The sequence below is a fragment of the Talaromyces stipitatus genome, genomic scaffold, assembly GCF_000003125.1.
Source record: "Talaromyces stipitatus ATCC 10500 scf_1105507295523 genomic scaffold, whole genome shotgun sequence".
NCBI classification, from domain to species: domain Eukaryota; kingdom Fungi; phylum Ascomycota; class Eurotiomycetes; order Eurotiales; family Trichocomaceae; genus Talaromyces; species Talaromyces stipitatus.
In genome coordinates, this window is record NW_002990113.1 from 1671930 (window position 1) to 1686893 (window position 14964).

At 46.9% G+C, this 14964-nt stretch overlaps 5 protein-coding genes across 5 annotated transcripts; 3 read left to right on the plus strand and 2 right to left on the minus strand.

Annotated features, from left to right (window-relative positions):
• Positions 1-193: 193 nt before the first annotated feature.
• TSTA_065490 (cytochrome P450 monooxygenase, putative) lies at positions 194-1992 on the plus strand (the record flags this gene model as incomplete). Its single annotated transcript, XM_002340440.1, has 3 exons — positions 194-388; positions 437-709; positions 757-1992. The coding sequence occupies 3 exons, from the start codon at positions 194-196 to the stop codon at positions 1990-1992; spliced, it is 1704 nt and encodes a 567-aa protein (XP_002340481.1).
• A 90-nt stretch (positions 1993-2082) lies between these two features.
• On the minus strand, positions 2083-3658 carry TSTA_065500 (uncharacterized protein; the record flags this gene model as incomplete). Its single annotated transcript, XM_002340441.1, has 2 exons — positions 2083-3538; positions 3599-3658. 2 exons carry the CDS (start codon positions 3656-3658, stop codon positions 2294-2296), a joined length of 1305 nt encoding a protein of 434 aa, XP_002340482.1. The 3' UTR covers positions 2083-2293.
• A 1491-nt stretch (positions 3659-5149) lies between these two features.
• TSTA_065510 (WD repeat protein) lies at positions 5150-8492 on the plus strand (the record flags this gene model as incomplete). Its single annotated transcript, XM_002340442.1, has 6 exons — positions 5150-5365; positions 5415-5540; positions 5591-5722; positions 5769-6317; positions 6384-6567; positions 6618-8492. 6 exons carry the CDS (start codon positions 5150-5152, stop codon positions 8384-8386), a joined length of 2976 nt encoding a protein of 991 aa, XP_002340483.1. The 3' UTR covers positions 8387-8492.
• A 185-nt stretch (positions 8493-8677) lies between these two features.
• On the minus strand, positions 8678-10345 carry TSTA_065520 (feruloyl esterase, putative; the record flags this gene model as incomplete). The annotated part of the gene is made up of 2 exons (XM_002340443.1): positions 8678-9921; positions 9997-10345. The coding sequence occupies 2 exons, from the start codon at positions 10343-10345 to the stop codon at positions 8678-8680; spliced, it is 1593 nt and encodes a 530-aa protein (XP_002340484.1).
• A 1127-nt stretch (positions 10346-11472) lies between these two features.
• Positions 11473-13509, plus strand: TSTA_065530 (efflux pump antibiotic resistance protein, putative; the record flags this gene model as incomplete). The annotated part of the gene is made up of 4 exons (XM_002340444.1): positions 11473-11673; positions 11741-11968; positions 12030-12154; positions 12225-13509. 4 exons carry the CDS (start codon positions 11473-11475, stop codon positions 13507-13509), a joined length of 1839 nt encoding a protein of 612 aa, XP_002340485.1.
• Positions 13510-14964: the final 1455 nt, after the last annotated feature.

Genomic DNA, 14964 nt, shown 5'->3' on the forward strand with positions numbered 1-14964 from the left:
GTTTGACCAAAATCGCAAGATTCTCGCAGTGCAGTCCCGAATAGGAAAAGGGCTTACTTTTTCGACTCCCGAGTGCCGAGATGGATGATCTAAAAAATGACCTATAAAGTAGACAGACTGGCAACAACAGAACCTATAACTAGGTAGTCAACACCACAATTTCATCTGCAGAGTCGAGTATCAAGTTTGGAACATGGTTTCGTGGTCACTTGTTGCTGTTGTCGCGGCAATATTCACTGTCAAATTCGCGCCGGAATACTCGCTCTATTCTTCCTACCTTCTCACATCAACCACATTCATCCTCATATCATGGATAGCAAAGTTTGTCTATGCAGCGATCTTGTATCCAGCATATTTAACGCCGCTTAGACAAATCCCTACTCCTTCCGTAAGTGTCCTGTCCTCTTTTCCGCAGTACGATTACTGAGGAGAATAGAAACGATCATGGATGTACGGCAACACAGAGTCGTTTGACCTTCGATTCCCGGTGGATTTGGTCCGGGAATGGACAAAATCTATACCAAATCCGGGGTTGCTTAGATACTACGTGATTGGTAATTGGGAGAGGGTGGTGGTTCTATCGCCCAAGGCCATTGCTGATCTGTTGGTGAATAAGAGTTATGATTTTGTACGCCCGGAGATTGCGCGGGTGCAGCTTAGTAAAGTTACTGGAGAGGGGTTGTTAGTTGCAGAGGGAGATGCTCATAAGGTATGCTTCGCATCTATCTTGAGAAAACAGTGAGGTTAATAAATCAGGCACAACGCAAAAGCCTAATGCCATCATTCTCCTATCGCCACATCAAAGAATTATACCCCGTCTTCTGGACCAAGGCCATCCAGATGACCAACGAAATCGAAAAGGGGATCAAGACCAACAAATCAGGCGAAGATATCATCAAGACCAGCGGATGGGCAAGCAGAGCCATGCTCGATATCATCGGGCTTGCTGGATTCGATTACGATTTCAACACTGTCGCAAACCCAGATAATGAGCTTGCGCGGAGGTATGAGAGTATGTTTTTTACTCCGACGGGGTGGCAGCGCGTTATTGCGTTTGTGTGTTTGTTTATTATTGGGTTTAAGTGGTATTTTCGGATTCCCAGTAGGCAGAACAGTATTATGGATGATGCGATGAGCTTTATCCGCGGCACGGCTCATGAGCATTTGACGAAAAAGAAGAAACAGCTTCAAACAGACAGGAAGGACGCGCATGTGGATATTTTATCAGTGGCAATGCGCAATGGCGATTTCACGGATGAGAATCTCGTCAACCAGATGATGACTTTTCTGGGTGCGGGTCACGAAACAACATCCTCTGCGTTTCAATGGGCTGTATACGTCCTATCCAAACATCCCGAGATCCAAACCCGGCTTCGCGAGGAACTTCAAGCGTCTCTCCCACGCATCCCATTCGATGAGCTAAATGATATCAAAGGCCTCAAGGACAACCAGGGGAATATCAAAGACACATTCTCAGAGCTATTCACCTCCATAGACGGCAATAACAACACCAATATCCCTTATCTATGGGCATTCACCAATGAAGTCCTCCGCTTCTACCCTTCTGCCCCATTCACTTCCCGCGAAGCAATTCGCAATACAACTCTAGGCGGCCAATTCATCCCCAAGGGAACACACATTCTGGTCGCACCAGATATAACAAACAAGGACACCGAACTCTGGGGTCCCGACGCAGAAACCTTCAAACCCGAACGATGGCTCAATTTTGATCCTGCCAGCAGCAACAAGCCCGTTAGTTACAACAACAGCGGCGGCGCTAGTAGTAATTATGCGATGTTGACGTTTATTCATGGACCACGAAGTTGTATTGGACAGGGTTTTGCGAGGGCTGAATTGGCCATTTTTGTGGCGGTGTTTGTGTATCGGTTTAGATTTGAGTTGGAGGATCCGGGGAGGAAGTTGGAGGTTAGAAGGATGATTACGCAGGCGCCAGCGGACGGGGTGGTTATTAGGGTTAGAATGGCTAATTAGTCTGTTCTGTTTATTTGAAGTTGTATAGTATGAATATTCTAAATTACCCGGCTGTTGATACATACATTCTCCAGTATTGTTGGCGCTTTGTTCCGAACCATTTGAATCAACACAAGTGAGCGATCTGATATTGTCAGGGACATAGAACTAGGTCTTGGTTGTCGATTATATACTGGGCTGATATATAATATGTCAAAAGCATACAAGAATCGAATCGTGGATAAAAGAAAGATCGCTAAACAGAAAACTCCACAGATGCAAAACAAAGAGGAGAGTATACTCATCTATCAAAAAACCAACGCTATGCTGTAAACATCATTCGTAACTTACTGGACCTTTTTGGCTCAGACTTTTTCTTCTTGGATTCTCCTGTCGTTGATTTCGAGTTACTACCTTTACTGGACGAGTGTCGTGAATGCCGCGAATGCCGCGAGTGTTTCGATCTTCTGCTAGATGCTGTTGATCCTTCATCCGCATCGTCTACACCCCGACGGCGAAAGACAGAAGGATCCGACAAGTCGAGACCAGACATCATTGCTGCTGTGGGAGTGATGAACTCGCCATCAACCGTGGACCCAACACTGCTCGCTTCGTAATCGGCTACACCGCGCCGCCAGACCTCCACTCGGCTGAGATGTTCGCTTTGCAGTTCAAGTAATTCATCCGCACTGGCTAACGGTTCTTTCGGTTGAGGCGCGAATTCGTATGGAGGAGGGAATCCGTGTTGAGGAGCTTCCATCGGCGGTGTAGTCGTCGGTGCTGCTGTGAGCTTCTTGATGATTTTGTATCCACCAAACATGACGATAGTCACTCCTACACCGACGCCGGCTGCAATGAGGAATTGTGGACTGGACAAGAGCGCAAAGATGGACGGAGCGGTAAGTTTCAGACTCGCCAAGATGCTGGGAGCCATTTTAGACGTTAGGTTGCTAATCTCGGCGAGAGTCAATGCGACTGCTGCCATGGCATCGGGGTTTTTCTGTAGATGAGCCATTGTGGCGGTGGCTGTGTGTTGCATACAGTCGGCTTCTTCGAGTAAACCCTTGGCTTTGGCGACAAGTCCGTTTAATTCCTCCTCATCTGCAGGTCTCATTTCGTAGTGCTGTAAAGCCGACGGATGAGCCTCTCCATACGCTAGATCCATATCAATATATTTATTAGACTGGGACCTTGCAACTGCCGTAGCTGATTCCTTCGCAGTTATCTCCTGAGTAGTATGACGGCGTCCTGTTTGTTGCAGCGACCTCGGCTCTTGATACATCATCTGCCCATGATGTAAATCTTGTTCGTAGTGAAATTGAGTCGGAACATCGATTCGTTGCGAATGACTTGACGAATGTCTATTCTGAGAAGCTCGTGTTCGACCCGATTTTCTCGACGATGCTACGGACCGCCGGTCATCCAGAGCAAGATTCGCCATTATCCGACGAGCTTCTTGTTCTGCGATTTGCGCTTGTTTCTCTGCGTCTTTGGCCGCACGAATCTCGGCTTTGCGTTCGCGATAAGCATTACGAGCTTCTTTGAAGACGCCGAATAAATGTTTACTCTGAAATAGTCAATTATCAATAGTCGCTCATGTTATAAAAGGACATCAGGGTATACTCACATTCGACACCATCTTCCCCGACTTGTCTATCACCGCAATCGTTTCTTTGATTACTGCCATCTTCGTGTCTTCCGCTGGCCCGTAAGCCCCAGGAAGAAGTTCAATATATGATTCCGTTGTTCAGTATGCGCCTGCTATTTCATAGTAAGGAGGAGGTGAAATAAAATATTCAAAGTGGTTCCGAAGTAGCCGTCCGCGACAGATACCTTCAAGGGGACATCCTTGCGACAATAAATCTATTCGTGCTGAAACAGTTCAAATGTGTCATCCGTAAGACTTGATTTCTGATGAGAAAAAGGGGAGAATGTAAGGGCGAAAGCTCGCAGCGCATAAAATAAGTAGACAAATGGCGCATAGTTGGTTAGGCACGGTAGATGAGCAGAGTGCATGAGACGAGGCGCCCACGTTGAGGCGGTTAGTCTGCTTGACGATGGGTGGTTGGTGGAGAGGACCTGCGTTGTCACATTATGATTGCACCATAGACACGCTAGCTAGCACTGTTCGATAACCTGTTGGGCGATAATGTTTAGTTCTTCTTGTCAGACGACCGATCATTGACGAACAAAAAGGAGCAGAGAGTCGGTCTGGACGAATTGGCGGTGTCTGGATGTGTTCATTGGTTGATTAGTGGTGGCTGGTAAGTCGGCGACATGTGGCGCAGTGAAATTCTCGTTCTCTGCTTTTCTCGCTCAAAATATGGATCATTAGCCGGCAAACTGATACATCTGATTTGAATCAGCACAAGCACTCTGTACACTGCAACAGATATGCACAATGATAGTACGTTAGGTATACATACATGTCAATGTCATTACGCATACCTGTAACCTGTTGTGGTGACAATCTTGGTGGTGCTGTTGGGCATCCACGTAGCTATACACCTAGTATGAACCATGCCGAACGAGAGTATATGTACCTAAATTTTAAGGCTGCATTCTATCCATCGATCTGTCATCTCAGTGTCACCATCGATAGTTCTTTTGCCCTTATGCAGAGGTCTTTCTTTCTTTGAGTCTGACACATCATATTCTGGGGGTTAGGGCTATAGAGTTAGGGTTGTTGGTGGAACAGAACTCTCTAGCGGTGAAGTATTGTTGAGTCACACTTGCCAATGATCATTCAGGCATGATTCAGGTAGTACGAGAGACTATACTTCGGTAGCTACGAACTCTCCATACCGTTGTCAGAGGAATCAATAGATTGGCTTCAATTTGGCTTATCTGATATGAATGATTCCTGAATGCTCAGGCATCCAAGTGGAGATCCCGCACTTGATGTTCGCGATCACACCATTCAGAATTATGCTGACCACTTTGTACAACAAGCAATCAATAAACATCGATCAGTTTCTGCTATTCTTCTACTTTCATTCGGCCAAGTGTCGTCCACACACAACGACAAACTATTTTCATCCTTGAACTCCTTTCTCCTAGTGCATCCAACCGGCTGGGTTAGTTCTCTCCTCGACAAACCAATGAGATAAGGCAAAAGAGAAAGACGCAGAATCTACCATTCCTTGATATACGGAGCTGTAGCTGGCGGGCCGCCATCATGCCACGCTTTTCTCTGGATTCTGATGACCAGTCGGATAATGACTCACCATCGTCGTTCTCTAGCAACGACCACAACACTCAAGTTCCGTCAGTTAAGCTCTCTATGCAGAATGACTGTGCAATTGGTCATCGTGTTCATGCCTCTAGGTCCGTGCTAGCTGTGGCCTTGGACGAACAATGTGTCTTTGCGGGGTTGCAGGGGGGTGATATATTGGTATTATGACACTCAGACATGATTGAAACACACGCTGATAATACTATAGGCATGGTCTTTAGACACTTATGAGCTGGTCTTATCCGTTCCAGCTCATGGAGAAAGTGTTTTGAGTTTATTCATCTCTCCGGATGGACAATTACTTTTTTCAAGTGGCGGTGACTCGGTGGTGAATGTATGTTCACTTATCCTGTCTGCATAGCGCATAGAATAACCAGGAACTAGGTCTGGTCAACTACCACTTTCGAGAGACTATACTCAATATACTCTCATCATGACGTTGGCGATATTTTTGCTGTCGTCTACTCGCAAAATCTCAACACTGTCTTCTGCGGCGGACAAAACACAAGTTTGCAGGTATTGGCTCCTGTCCTAATGTTCGGCATCTGGTTAATCCTTGCAGTGGTGCAATTTGGCTAGCGATGGAAATGTCACAATTTCTCGACACCCGTCCGAGCGGAGACATCGATTCTTTGATTCCCGAGGGCCCGGTGGGAGCATCAATCCTCGATCAGAGGATTCAGACGCACATAGCTTAGCCGATCACAGAGGGAAAACGCTGACCTTCAAGCGCGATCAACATAGACTATTCTCTCATCATGGCTACATATACTGCATGATTATTGTTCGAGGGTTGATAGAATCCGCACCGTCCGAGGAAGTGCTACTGACGGGATCTGGTGACGGCACTGTGAAATTATGGCGACTGACACAGGAGAACAACGGCGCCCCAATCCCTTGGTTTGAACTTGAGAACGGAGATGATGCGGTGCTGTCACTTGCTATCGAGGGCTCTTTACTGTACTGTGGCCTGGCTGGCGGTGCTCTTAATATCTGGAATCTGGATTCACAGCAGCTGGTCAAACAGATTACCGAACATCAAGGAGACTTATGGGCTCTTGATATTATGAACGGCATAGCGATTGCCGGTGACGCTCAGGGAATCATTAAGGTAAGAAAAATCACGTGCTTACATCTGTGTGTCTTGATCACGACCAATACTGACTGATACGTCTAGAAATTCAATTCGAGTTTTGAGGAAATCGGCTGCTGGACAGCCCACGAAGGCACAATCCTTGCCTCTACCACCGGAATCTCAAACAATAGACATATCTATGCAACCGGCGGAAATGATAATACTGTCGCCATCTGGGATCTAGCTACGTGCCAGGAAGACAGCGAATTGCAATCCATTGGAAATGGTTCGTTCTACCAATCTATGCCAGGTTTAGACAAGTAGCTAACAATTCAGACGACATGGTCAACACTCTGTTTAAGTTTGTGTCTTACCAGACGATCTCGTCAAGTCCCAAATTCTCAGTTGACTGTAACCAAGGAGCTACATTCCTGCGCCGACACTGTGCGTTTCTTGGAGCGACAACGAAACTTCTGCAGACTGGTGCAGATACCAATCCTGTTGTCTATGCAAGATTTTCGGCGTCTAACCCTGGACCAAATGTCAAGACCATTCTATTCTACGGACATTATGATGTCGTTGGTGCCGACAACAATCAACCCAAATGGCGGACAGACCCTTTTCAACTTGTTTCTGTCGATGGATATTTATACGGCCGCGGCGTTTCTGACAATAAAGGGCCAATTCTCGCAGCGGTATATGCAGCAGCGGATCTTGTCAGACGAAAGGCTCTAGGCTGTGATGTGGTCTTCATAATTGAGGGTGAAGAAGAATCCGGCTCCCAAGGGTTCGAAAAAGCGGTTCGCAAAAACAAAGATCTAATTGGAAAAGTGGACTGGATACTCCTCGCCAATAGTTACTGGCTTGATGACCATATTCCTTGCCTCACCTATGGTCTGCGAGGTGTGGTACATGCGAATCTGATTGTGACTAGCGATCATCCTGATCTCCACAGTGGCATTGACGGAAGTTCATTGCTTGATGAGCCCTTGAAGGATCTTTCGTTGTTACTATCGAACTTCATCGGACGTAAAGGTCACATCAACTTTCCCAACTTCTACGATCCAGTGGCCAAATTGAACAAAGCAGAGGAACAACGATTTCAAGCAATTACAGAAGCGATGCTTCCATTACATCCCCAAATCGAAGACCGCGAAGCCTTCACCAAATCATTGATGTATCGATGGCGCGAACCATCATTTACCGTCCACTCAATCGAAGTACCAAGCAACAAAAACACGGGTTCAACCATATCCCGACGAGCAAAGGCAACTTTATCCGTGCGCATTGTACCTAATCAGACTGCGGACGAAGTTGCATCGGCGCTTACTGCATTTGCGCAGGAGCAGTTTGACCTACTAGACTCCCAGAATGAACTCACTATTGAAATCACCGGAAAATCCGATCCATGGCTAGGTGATCCTGATAATGAGATATTCGGGACATTGGCCGAAGCCATCTCTGCAGCATGGACGCCGGATCTAGATGAAAAACGATACAGTTACCCCCAACCCTCATCCAAGACGACCATGCGACCGTTTGGAGCAGAGCTCAACCGTACCGACTCGAACGATAGTGTCGCATCACATATCGATCGAATCATTTCTTCATCTACAATCTCGTCGAAGAAGAGGTCACAAAGAAAACAAAGCGCATCCAATGCCACCGCAGTGCCGACCTCTTCAACTTTAACAGGAAACCAGGCAAGAACTAACAGTTCTAAACTGAACGATGCAGAACACGGTGAAGATTCTCTCTCATCATCCCCCTCACTCCTATCCTTACCCACCCACCACAGCAATGGAAACGGCATACCCTATCACGGCGCTGCTGCATCCTCCCCTCCATCCGCTTCAGCATGGCCTACCCAAACCGAAACGGCACCCTCACCTGTACAGCCACTCTACATTCGCGAAGGAGGATCAATCCCTACGATCCGGTTCTTGGAAAGAGAATTTTCTGCGCCGGCGGCAAATCTGCCCTGTGGACAGGCTAGTGATCATGCGCATTTGGATAATGAGAGACTTCGGGTGATGAATTTGTATAAGAGTCGGGAAATTTTTGGGTGGGTCTTTGAGAAGTTGCCTCAGCGGGTTGCTAAATAAGCATGTTTGAAATGTTCTGGTAAAAGGGTTAGATTGTTATCGTTTTAGAGGAAGTAATTGTATGTTAAGATTTATACATGGAGAAATTGTTACTATTGCTGATTTGATAATGTAGTCATGCTAGTTATCAAGCTTCAGGAATGTCTCGCAGCTCTTAAACGTCCGTATAACTTTCCCGCATCTCCCCCCCTTGACGGTAGAATCAATTAGTGCCTGGCTCAAGCTAGTATACACCTTTTCATGCTCCAGCCCCCTGCTCTCGAAGAATCCGCTGCAAGCTTGATGAAGCTACTACAAAATACATTTCCACGCATTCTCGTCCGTCCAATTTCCAGGCCCAACATAAACATTCCTCGTCGGATACTTGCAATGCCGCCGAGTATACTCAACCTTTGCTCCCGGCCCACTACCAAGCGAAGCACCACGAATATACTCCGGAGCAACCCCTTCCTCAACCCAGCGTACCATCGCCATCAACACATTAGCGTCAGGATCATTGCTCCATTGCGCACTGAGCACATTACCAATCGCCGTGGCTCCCGTGCCTCCACCGCAGTGGCTCATACCTCCAATCCGGAAATAGCGATAAAACTCATCTAATTCCTCTGGAGCTGCGTTCATGGTCTCAGCGACGTGGCGGTAGTATACCTTTGACGTCTCCCCCGTGATAATCGGGTCTGCAGTGCCGTGATAGGTCAAGACTTTAGCTCCTGCATCGCGGAAAGCGGATAAATCACCCTCAAATGTCTGGATATTGGACGGGTTTTGAGCAAGCGCAATCTCGTAATCCTGCGCGTTCAAGGTTGCGGGATCCCAATTTGGATCGCTGAAAACGACGTATTTGTACCAGTCGGTGCTGTAGGCGAATGGGTCACCGTTGTAGGTTATGTACATGTCGACATTTTCTACTCCGGGCTGCATGCGCGGATAGAGGAATTCTCCTTTTGTTCCGTAGATTGGGGAAAGGACGAGTTGGGCGGTATTGACTTGCTTTCCTGTCAGACATTCCGAAGCATTTTGTCCCGGTCTGCAGATGAGTTGCTCAAAGACCGGGTGGCATTGATCGATAGCTTCAATTACGCCGTCAACCGCGCCATCGAGAGAATCACATTGCTCCATAACCGATTGTTGTACTAGTGTCCACTGTGCGGTTGTCAGGAACGTGTCTGCGGATGAGTTGCCTGTGATAGGGTAGAAATGTCCACTCCAGCTGTTGAGATTTACAAAGTTGAACGCCGGACACCCTGCGACCACGCCGTCAAAGTCATGCACAAATTCTTGGACTGCCTTGAACCCTTGTCGTCCGCCTGTAGAGCAGCCGAGATAGTATGATTTGTGGAATCCTTCGTGGTAGAATTTTTTGGTCAATTCTTTGCCCACGACGACACCGGTATGCACTGATCGCCAAGAGAGATCCTCTACGATGTCCGGGTTGTGGTAGAAGGATTCTCCGGAGGTGCCATTGTGGCCCCCATTTGCGCCTACTGTCGCAAATCCCATTGACGACGCATATGCCATGTCTACATACTGGATACCTAATCTCCGGGTGATGGTGTTAATTTGTTTCACCGCAATGCACACCACCAAGATAGGGGAGGGAAGGAACTGACACCCTGCGAGACCACCATTACCGGTACTCAGAAACCTTCCAGTGTAGTTTTCCGGAAACCATGCCTCCAAGGTGATCTGACTCTGGTTGGAGGTTGTAACCTCCATAGCCACTCGACACAAATCCGCCAGGACCACTTGATTGGACTGCCCGCATGAAGGCGGATTGTCAGCAAGTGTGACGTTGGTGCCATTGGCAACATATTCCACAAAGTTTACAGTTACGTTGGGAATATGGATCTCCTTAGCCAGCTGGTCGCATCGATTTGAGAAGTTCTCGCGGGACGAATCATCTGCGTGACTCAGCTGGACCCCGAGAGTCAGGAGGAGGATTGCACTTGTCAACATCATCTCGGATGTTCACGGATTCGTTTTGCTTCTCCCACGCGATGAAGCATAGTGGAAGAAAAAGCCAAGAAAAAAGCAAATTCCTTGAGATAGAGTCAGGGTCTTTATGTGTGCAATTTTGTTGGTTCGAATAATCTTTTCCCCCTCACTTTCCCCCAGAAAATCCTTATCCTGGTAAGTAGACAAAACGCAAGGTTAAAATTTGAGAATTACGGAGTGGAATGCCAAAGCGGATATACGTATACCCTACTGGATTTACCAATCCTAGCAGCCCAAAAATATGGACCATAGAAGCCAGAAGAACGACGCCCGGATGAGAATGAGCTTGCTACTTGCCGAACTCCCTAAACTAACTGTGTGAAGACAACATAAAAGCCGAGGCTTGTACGGCAGGCCCATATGGATGAGCTCCGAGGGACTGCTTATTATCAGTCCATTATGTTCCAAGTTTCTGACCGACTCGTTTTTAAAGATTAGAGCTATGCGGCTCGCATACAGTTAGTACTAACCTAGCTGATCTCTTCTCTTGTGGCTATATCTGCCTCACTTATGAAGTAGTATTTACGGATCTTCATTCATGATAGACACCTGGCAAGATGGTCTCATGCAGTGTAGAAAAGCCGACCGAGCCGTCCATGTTATCATGGTAGCCATGGAATCGTGAGTTGAAAGTCGAAACTGTGTTCTCCACAATGTGGCTTCATTATAAAAGCCCATTGCGGAGCAGAACTTCGGGGGGCTAACCTCTCCATGGAGGGACTTCTCTCCACCTCTCCACATTCTATCCCCGCGTTCTTGAGTAACTGAATGAGTCAGTGTGGTTGTGTCCACGGACTGAGATGTGTCTACTAATATACAGATTTCAAGTTTTCAGCACAGCCCAAGACCCGTGATAAAAGAACGGCAGTCACAACCAGCACATTAGCCGAATTGCAGATTATCCATGGATTATTCCGGTCTAATATAGCTGCAACTTACTAATGCAGACTAACCCGCATTACTACTCTAACTATATAAATGATTATGGACATCCAAGCTCCCTCGGGGGTTTTGGCCCGTTCTCTTTTATCTGCCATCGTCACACCCAGAAAAGGCAAGCAGGTCAAAAGATTCTCTCATTGCTTTCAGCCATGGAGACCTCTGATAGCAAGCCGGAAGAGGCTGTAGAGCATCAGGAAATTCCTCCATCTCCTCAAGATGCTGTAACGGCGCGTACGAAGGCCGAGGAGGCTGCCACACAAGATGGTGACCGGAATGCGGCAGTTGCCGTCAATAATGAGGATAGTGATCCGCCGGAGAAGGTATCGGCGTCTACATTGATGGCAGTTTTTGTAAGTTCTATTGGCTATCTAGTTTGGCGCTGTAGCACAATTTCATGTAGCTAATCATAAAATACAGTTTATGGGTCTGTCATATGTAGCCGCCATTTCTTGCGGTCTTGTTATGCCAGCAGGAATTGTATCGCAAATCGGCACCGCGCTAGGAGACATGGAGAATATTGTATGGATTCCTGGAGGTTGGGGCGTTGCTTCTGCGGTCTCCTTTTCTATTGCTGGTCGTTTGAGTGATATTTTTGGTCGTCGATACGTCCTCATCTCAGGGCAGGCATTGACATTGATCGGCTCGGTTGGTATCCTGAGCCCATTTTTCTACAATCATACGCCTAATACATGCTATTTTAATTCAGATCGTCGGGGCGACTGCGCATAAGACAACTATCGTCGCTGCGGGCTCGACCATTATCGGATTCGGTGCCGGCGTCATTTTTGTCTCCTATCCCGGTATCTCGGAGCTATTGCCAAACAAATACCGGTGCGTGCAGTACTTATCCTATGATATCTGGCCCTTACCCTCTCTTGTAAGCTATGCTGACATGGCACAGTGGAATGGGCATTGCCTGGACAGAGTTCTGCCTGAATGTACCGTGGGCAGGCCTGGGAGTCCTGATCGCTCAAGAATTTGTGATCCACGCCTCCTGGCGTTGGATCTACTACGTCGGTATAATCTATGCAGCTATCTCTATGACCGGTACAGCCGTCTCCTATTTCCCACCGTCCCGGCCTCGAGGCGACTATGATAAATCGCGATGGCAGGAGTTCAAAGAGCTTGATTTCGTGGGTCTGTTCCTTTTCTGTGGAGGATTGACCTTGTTCTTGGTTGGAATCACCTACCTCGGAAAGAGCTCCTATTCAGTAGCTGTCGTAGCATCGACCACGGTCATTGGAGGTCTGCTCTTGGCCGCCTGTCTAGCATATGATTTCACCATTGCGCGAGACCCGATTTTCCCACTCAGGCTCTTTGTCATGTTCCGCGAATTCACGGTACATCTCATTATTCTGTTTGTAGCGGGCATGATTTGGCAGGCGATCACCACACTCGGGCCTCAGGGTACCCTATACATGTTCACTAATGACCCTATCCGCATTGGTGTGCTCCAAATCCCTAATAATATCTCCGGTTTACTTGGTGGATGGATCATGCCATCCCTCGTGCACAAGATCAAGCACGTCCGGGAACAAATTCTCTTCGCTCTTCTCATGGAAACCGTATTCACGGCATGCTACGCCGCTGTCGTACCGAATCACGAGATTGCGTGGTCCGTCATGCAGCTATTCGGCCAATCTTGCTTCACTTGGGTGACATTACTTGCGTATGTGTCATCAGGTCTTTTTGTTCCTCAAGAAGACTTTGGTGTCTCTGCCGGTCTGATAGGTACCTTCCGAAGCGCAGGCAACAGTGTCGGCAACGCTATTTTCTCTACTATTTTGACATCGCAGGTGAACAAGCAGATGCCAAAGCGAGTTGCCGAAGCAGCCATCCAGAACGGCTTTCCGGCCGCTCGTATCGGTGAATTAATCCCAGCTGTGGTAGAGAATGCAGTTGGTGTTCCGCATGCATTCGCTTCGATTCCGGAGGCCACCTCCAGCGTGATTTCGGCCACTTCACGTGCATTCAAGGAGGCATATGCATACTCGTTCCGCCGAGTGTTCTATGCTACCATCCCATTTGGTGTTATTGCCCTAGGTTTTGCGTGGTTCGTCAAGGACCCAAGCCCGCTTTTGAATAATCACGTCGCTGTACACCAGGAACGAGAAATCCTGTCCGGAAAACGAGTGCTCTCAGCACGAGAACAGGAACATATCGAAAAACGAGACATCCCTGCGTAGTGGGCCTGCTAAATGCTTTAGTGTTCAAAATCCATACAAATCTTGCCCGTCGTATCTACCTTCATAGTATGATAGGATTACTTTTCTGTGGCTACATGCATTTTTGTCGAAATACTGATGGCAAGACAGTTGGATGGCCCTGTTCAATATCGTCCACGAGTGTAGGTATGAACAGGTCAAACAATCAACTGGTAGCGCGGTTAGGAAATGACAGAACACGGCTGTGAATATTTTAGCAAAACCTCGACTTCAGTTTGGGACGGTTGTTTTAGATTGTCTTCTGTGTAATCCATTTACTTAAGAAATGACACTGTGATTCATTTATTCGGCCGGTGTTTGAACTAGTCTATAGTTATATGCATCACTATAATCAAGTCTAATAGCGCAGAAGACAGCCCGGATTTATTTTCCGGCCAGGTAAGACATATGACTTAATCAATCAGTAAATTATCAAGTTCTAATAAAATCCGTCTAAATCGACATGGACGGGGGATACTATCTATGCATTGAAAAGCAGGGCTCGGTCCATTGTGACTGCTACTTGCCCTGAAAGAACAGAACCAGAGCCAACTTAGCCAGTCGGTAGCACCTGACAAGGCATATATTATATGCAGTCTGTATTTGGAGAAACTTTCATGGTCAATATACCGAAGGTCAATGTATTGATATGTCCCGTGCCCTAGTACACACCGAAGAAGTGACAATCACTGAGTTCGGCAATGTCCTTATATCTGTCCAGCTCGGAAATATTTGCTTGGAAGGATTCCACTAAAACTGTCAAGATGGAGTTAATTACGACATTAGGAAGTGCAACCAGACAGTACTGAGGTGGTTATTGGCTGTATAGCCTAGACATGGGGATGTATTTATAATTAGTCACGATGCCAAATTCAACGCAGCCCATTTATGCCACTAGGATGACTACTGCCCAGAAAGGAGCTGAAGTGTGGACCCCGTACATAGATAGCTAGGAAGTACCTAGGTAGTATAAAAATGACCTACTTAGGTACTAAGTATTTCAAGGGTTTCTCATCTCTTCACTTCGATTCCATTCGAGGTGAGGATACATAGGCAAATAGCTACCTAGTTTCTGCTACAAGTCATCTCTGAGAGTTTTCAATTGCAAAATGAGTGGACTTATTCGTGATCAAGATGAGACTCAGCGGCAGGTTATACTTCCATTCTACCTGTATTTTCATATCCCAGAAGTACATGTAAAGATGGGCTGCGTCAAGAGCGATAATCATAAGCGTTCATTCTGAATTACTGCAACTAACAAATTTTGATATCAAGTCTCGACTCCCAGCACCATTTCTTCGTCAAAGTATGTGACGGGAAACTCATCCATGAATCAATATCGGAGGAAAGATCTTTACTGTAGCTCTGGGTACTCAGGCTGGTTTTCCATACAGGTATTATTAAGCTTGACAATCCATACCTGATATGGATTAATAT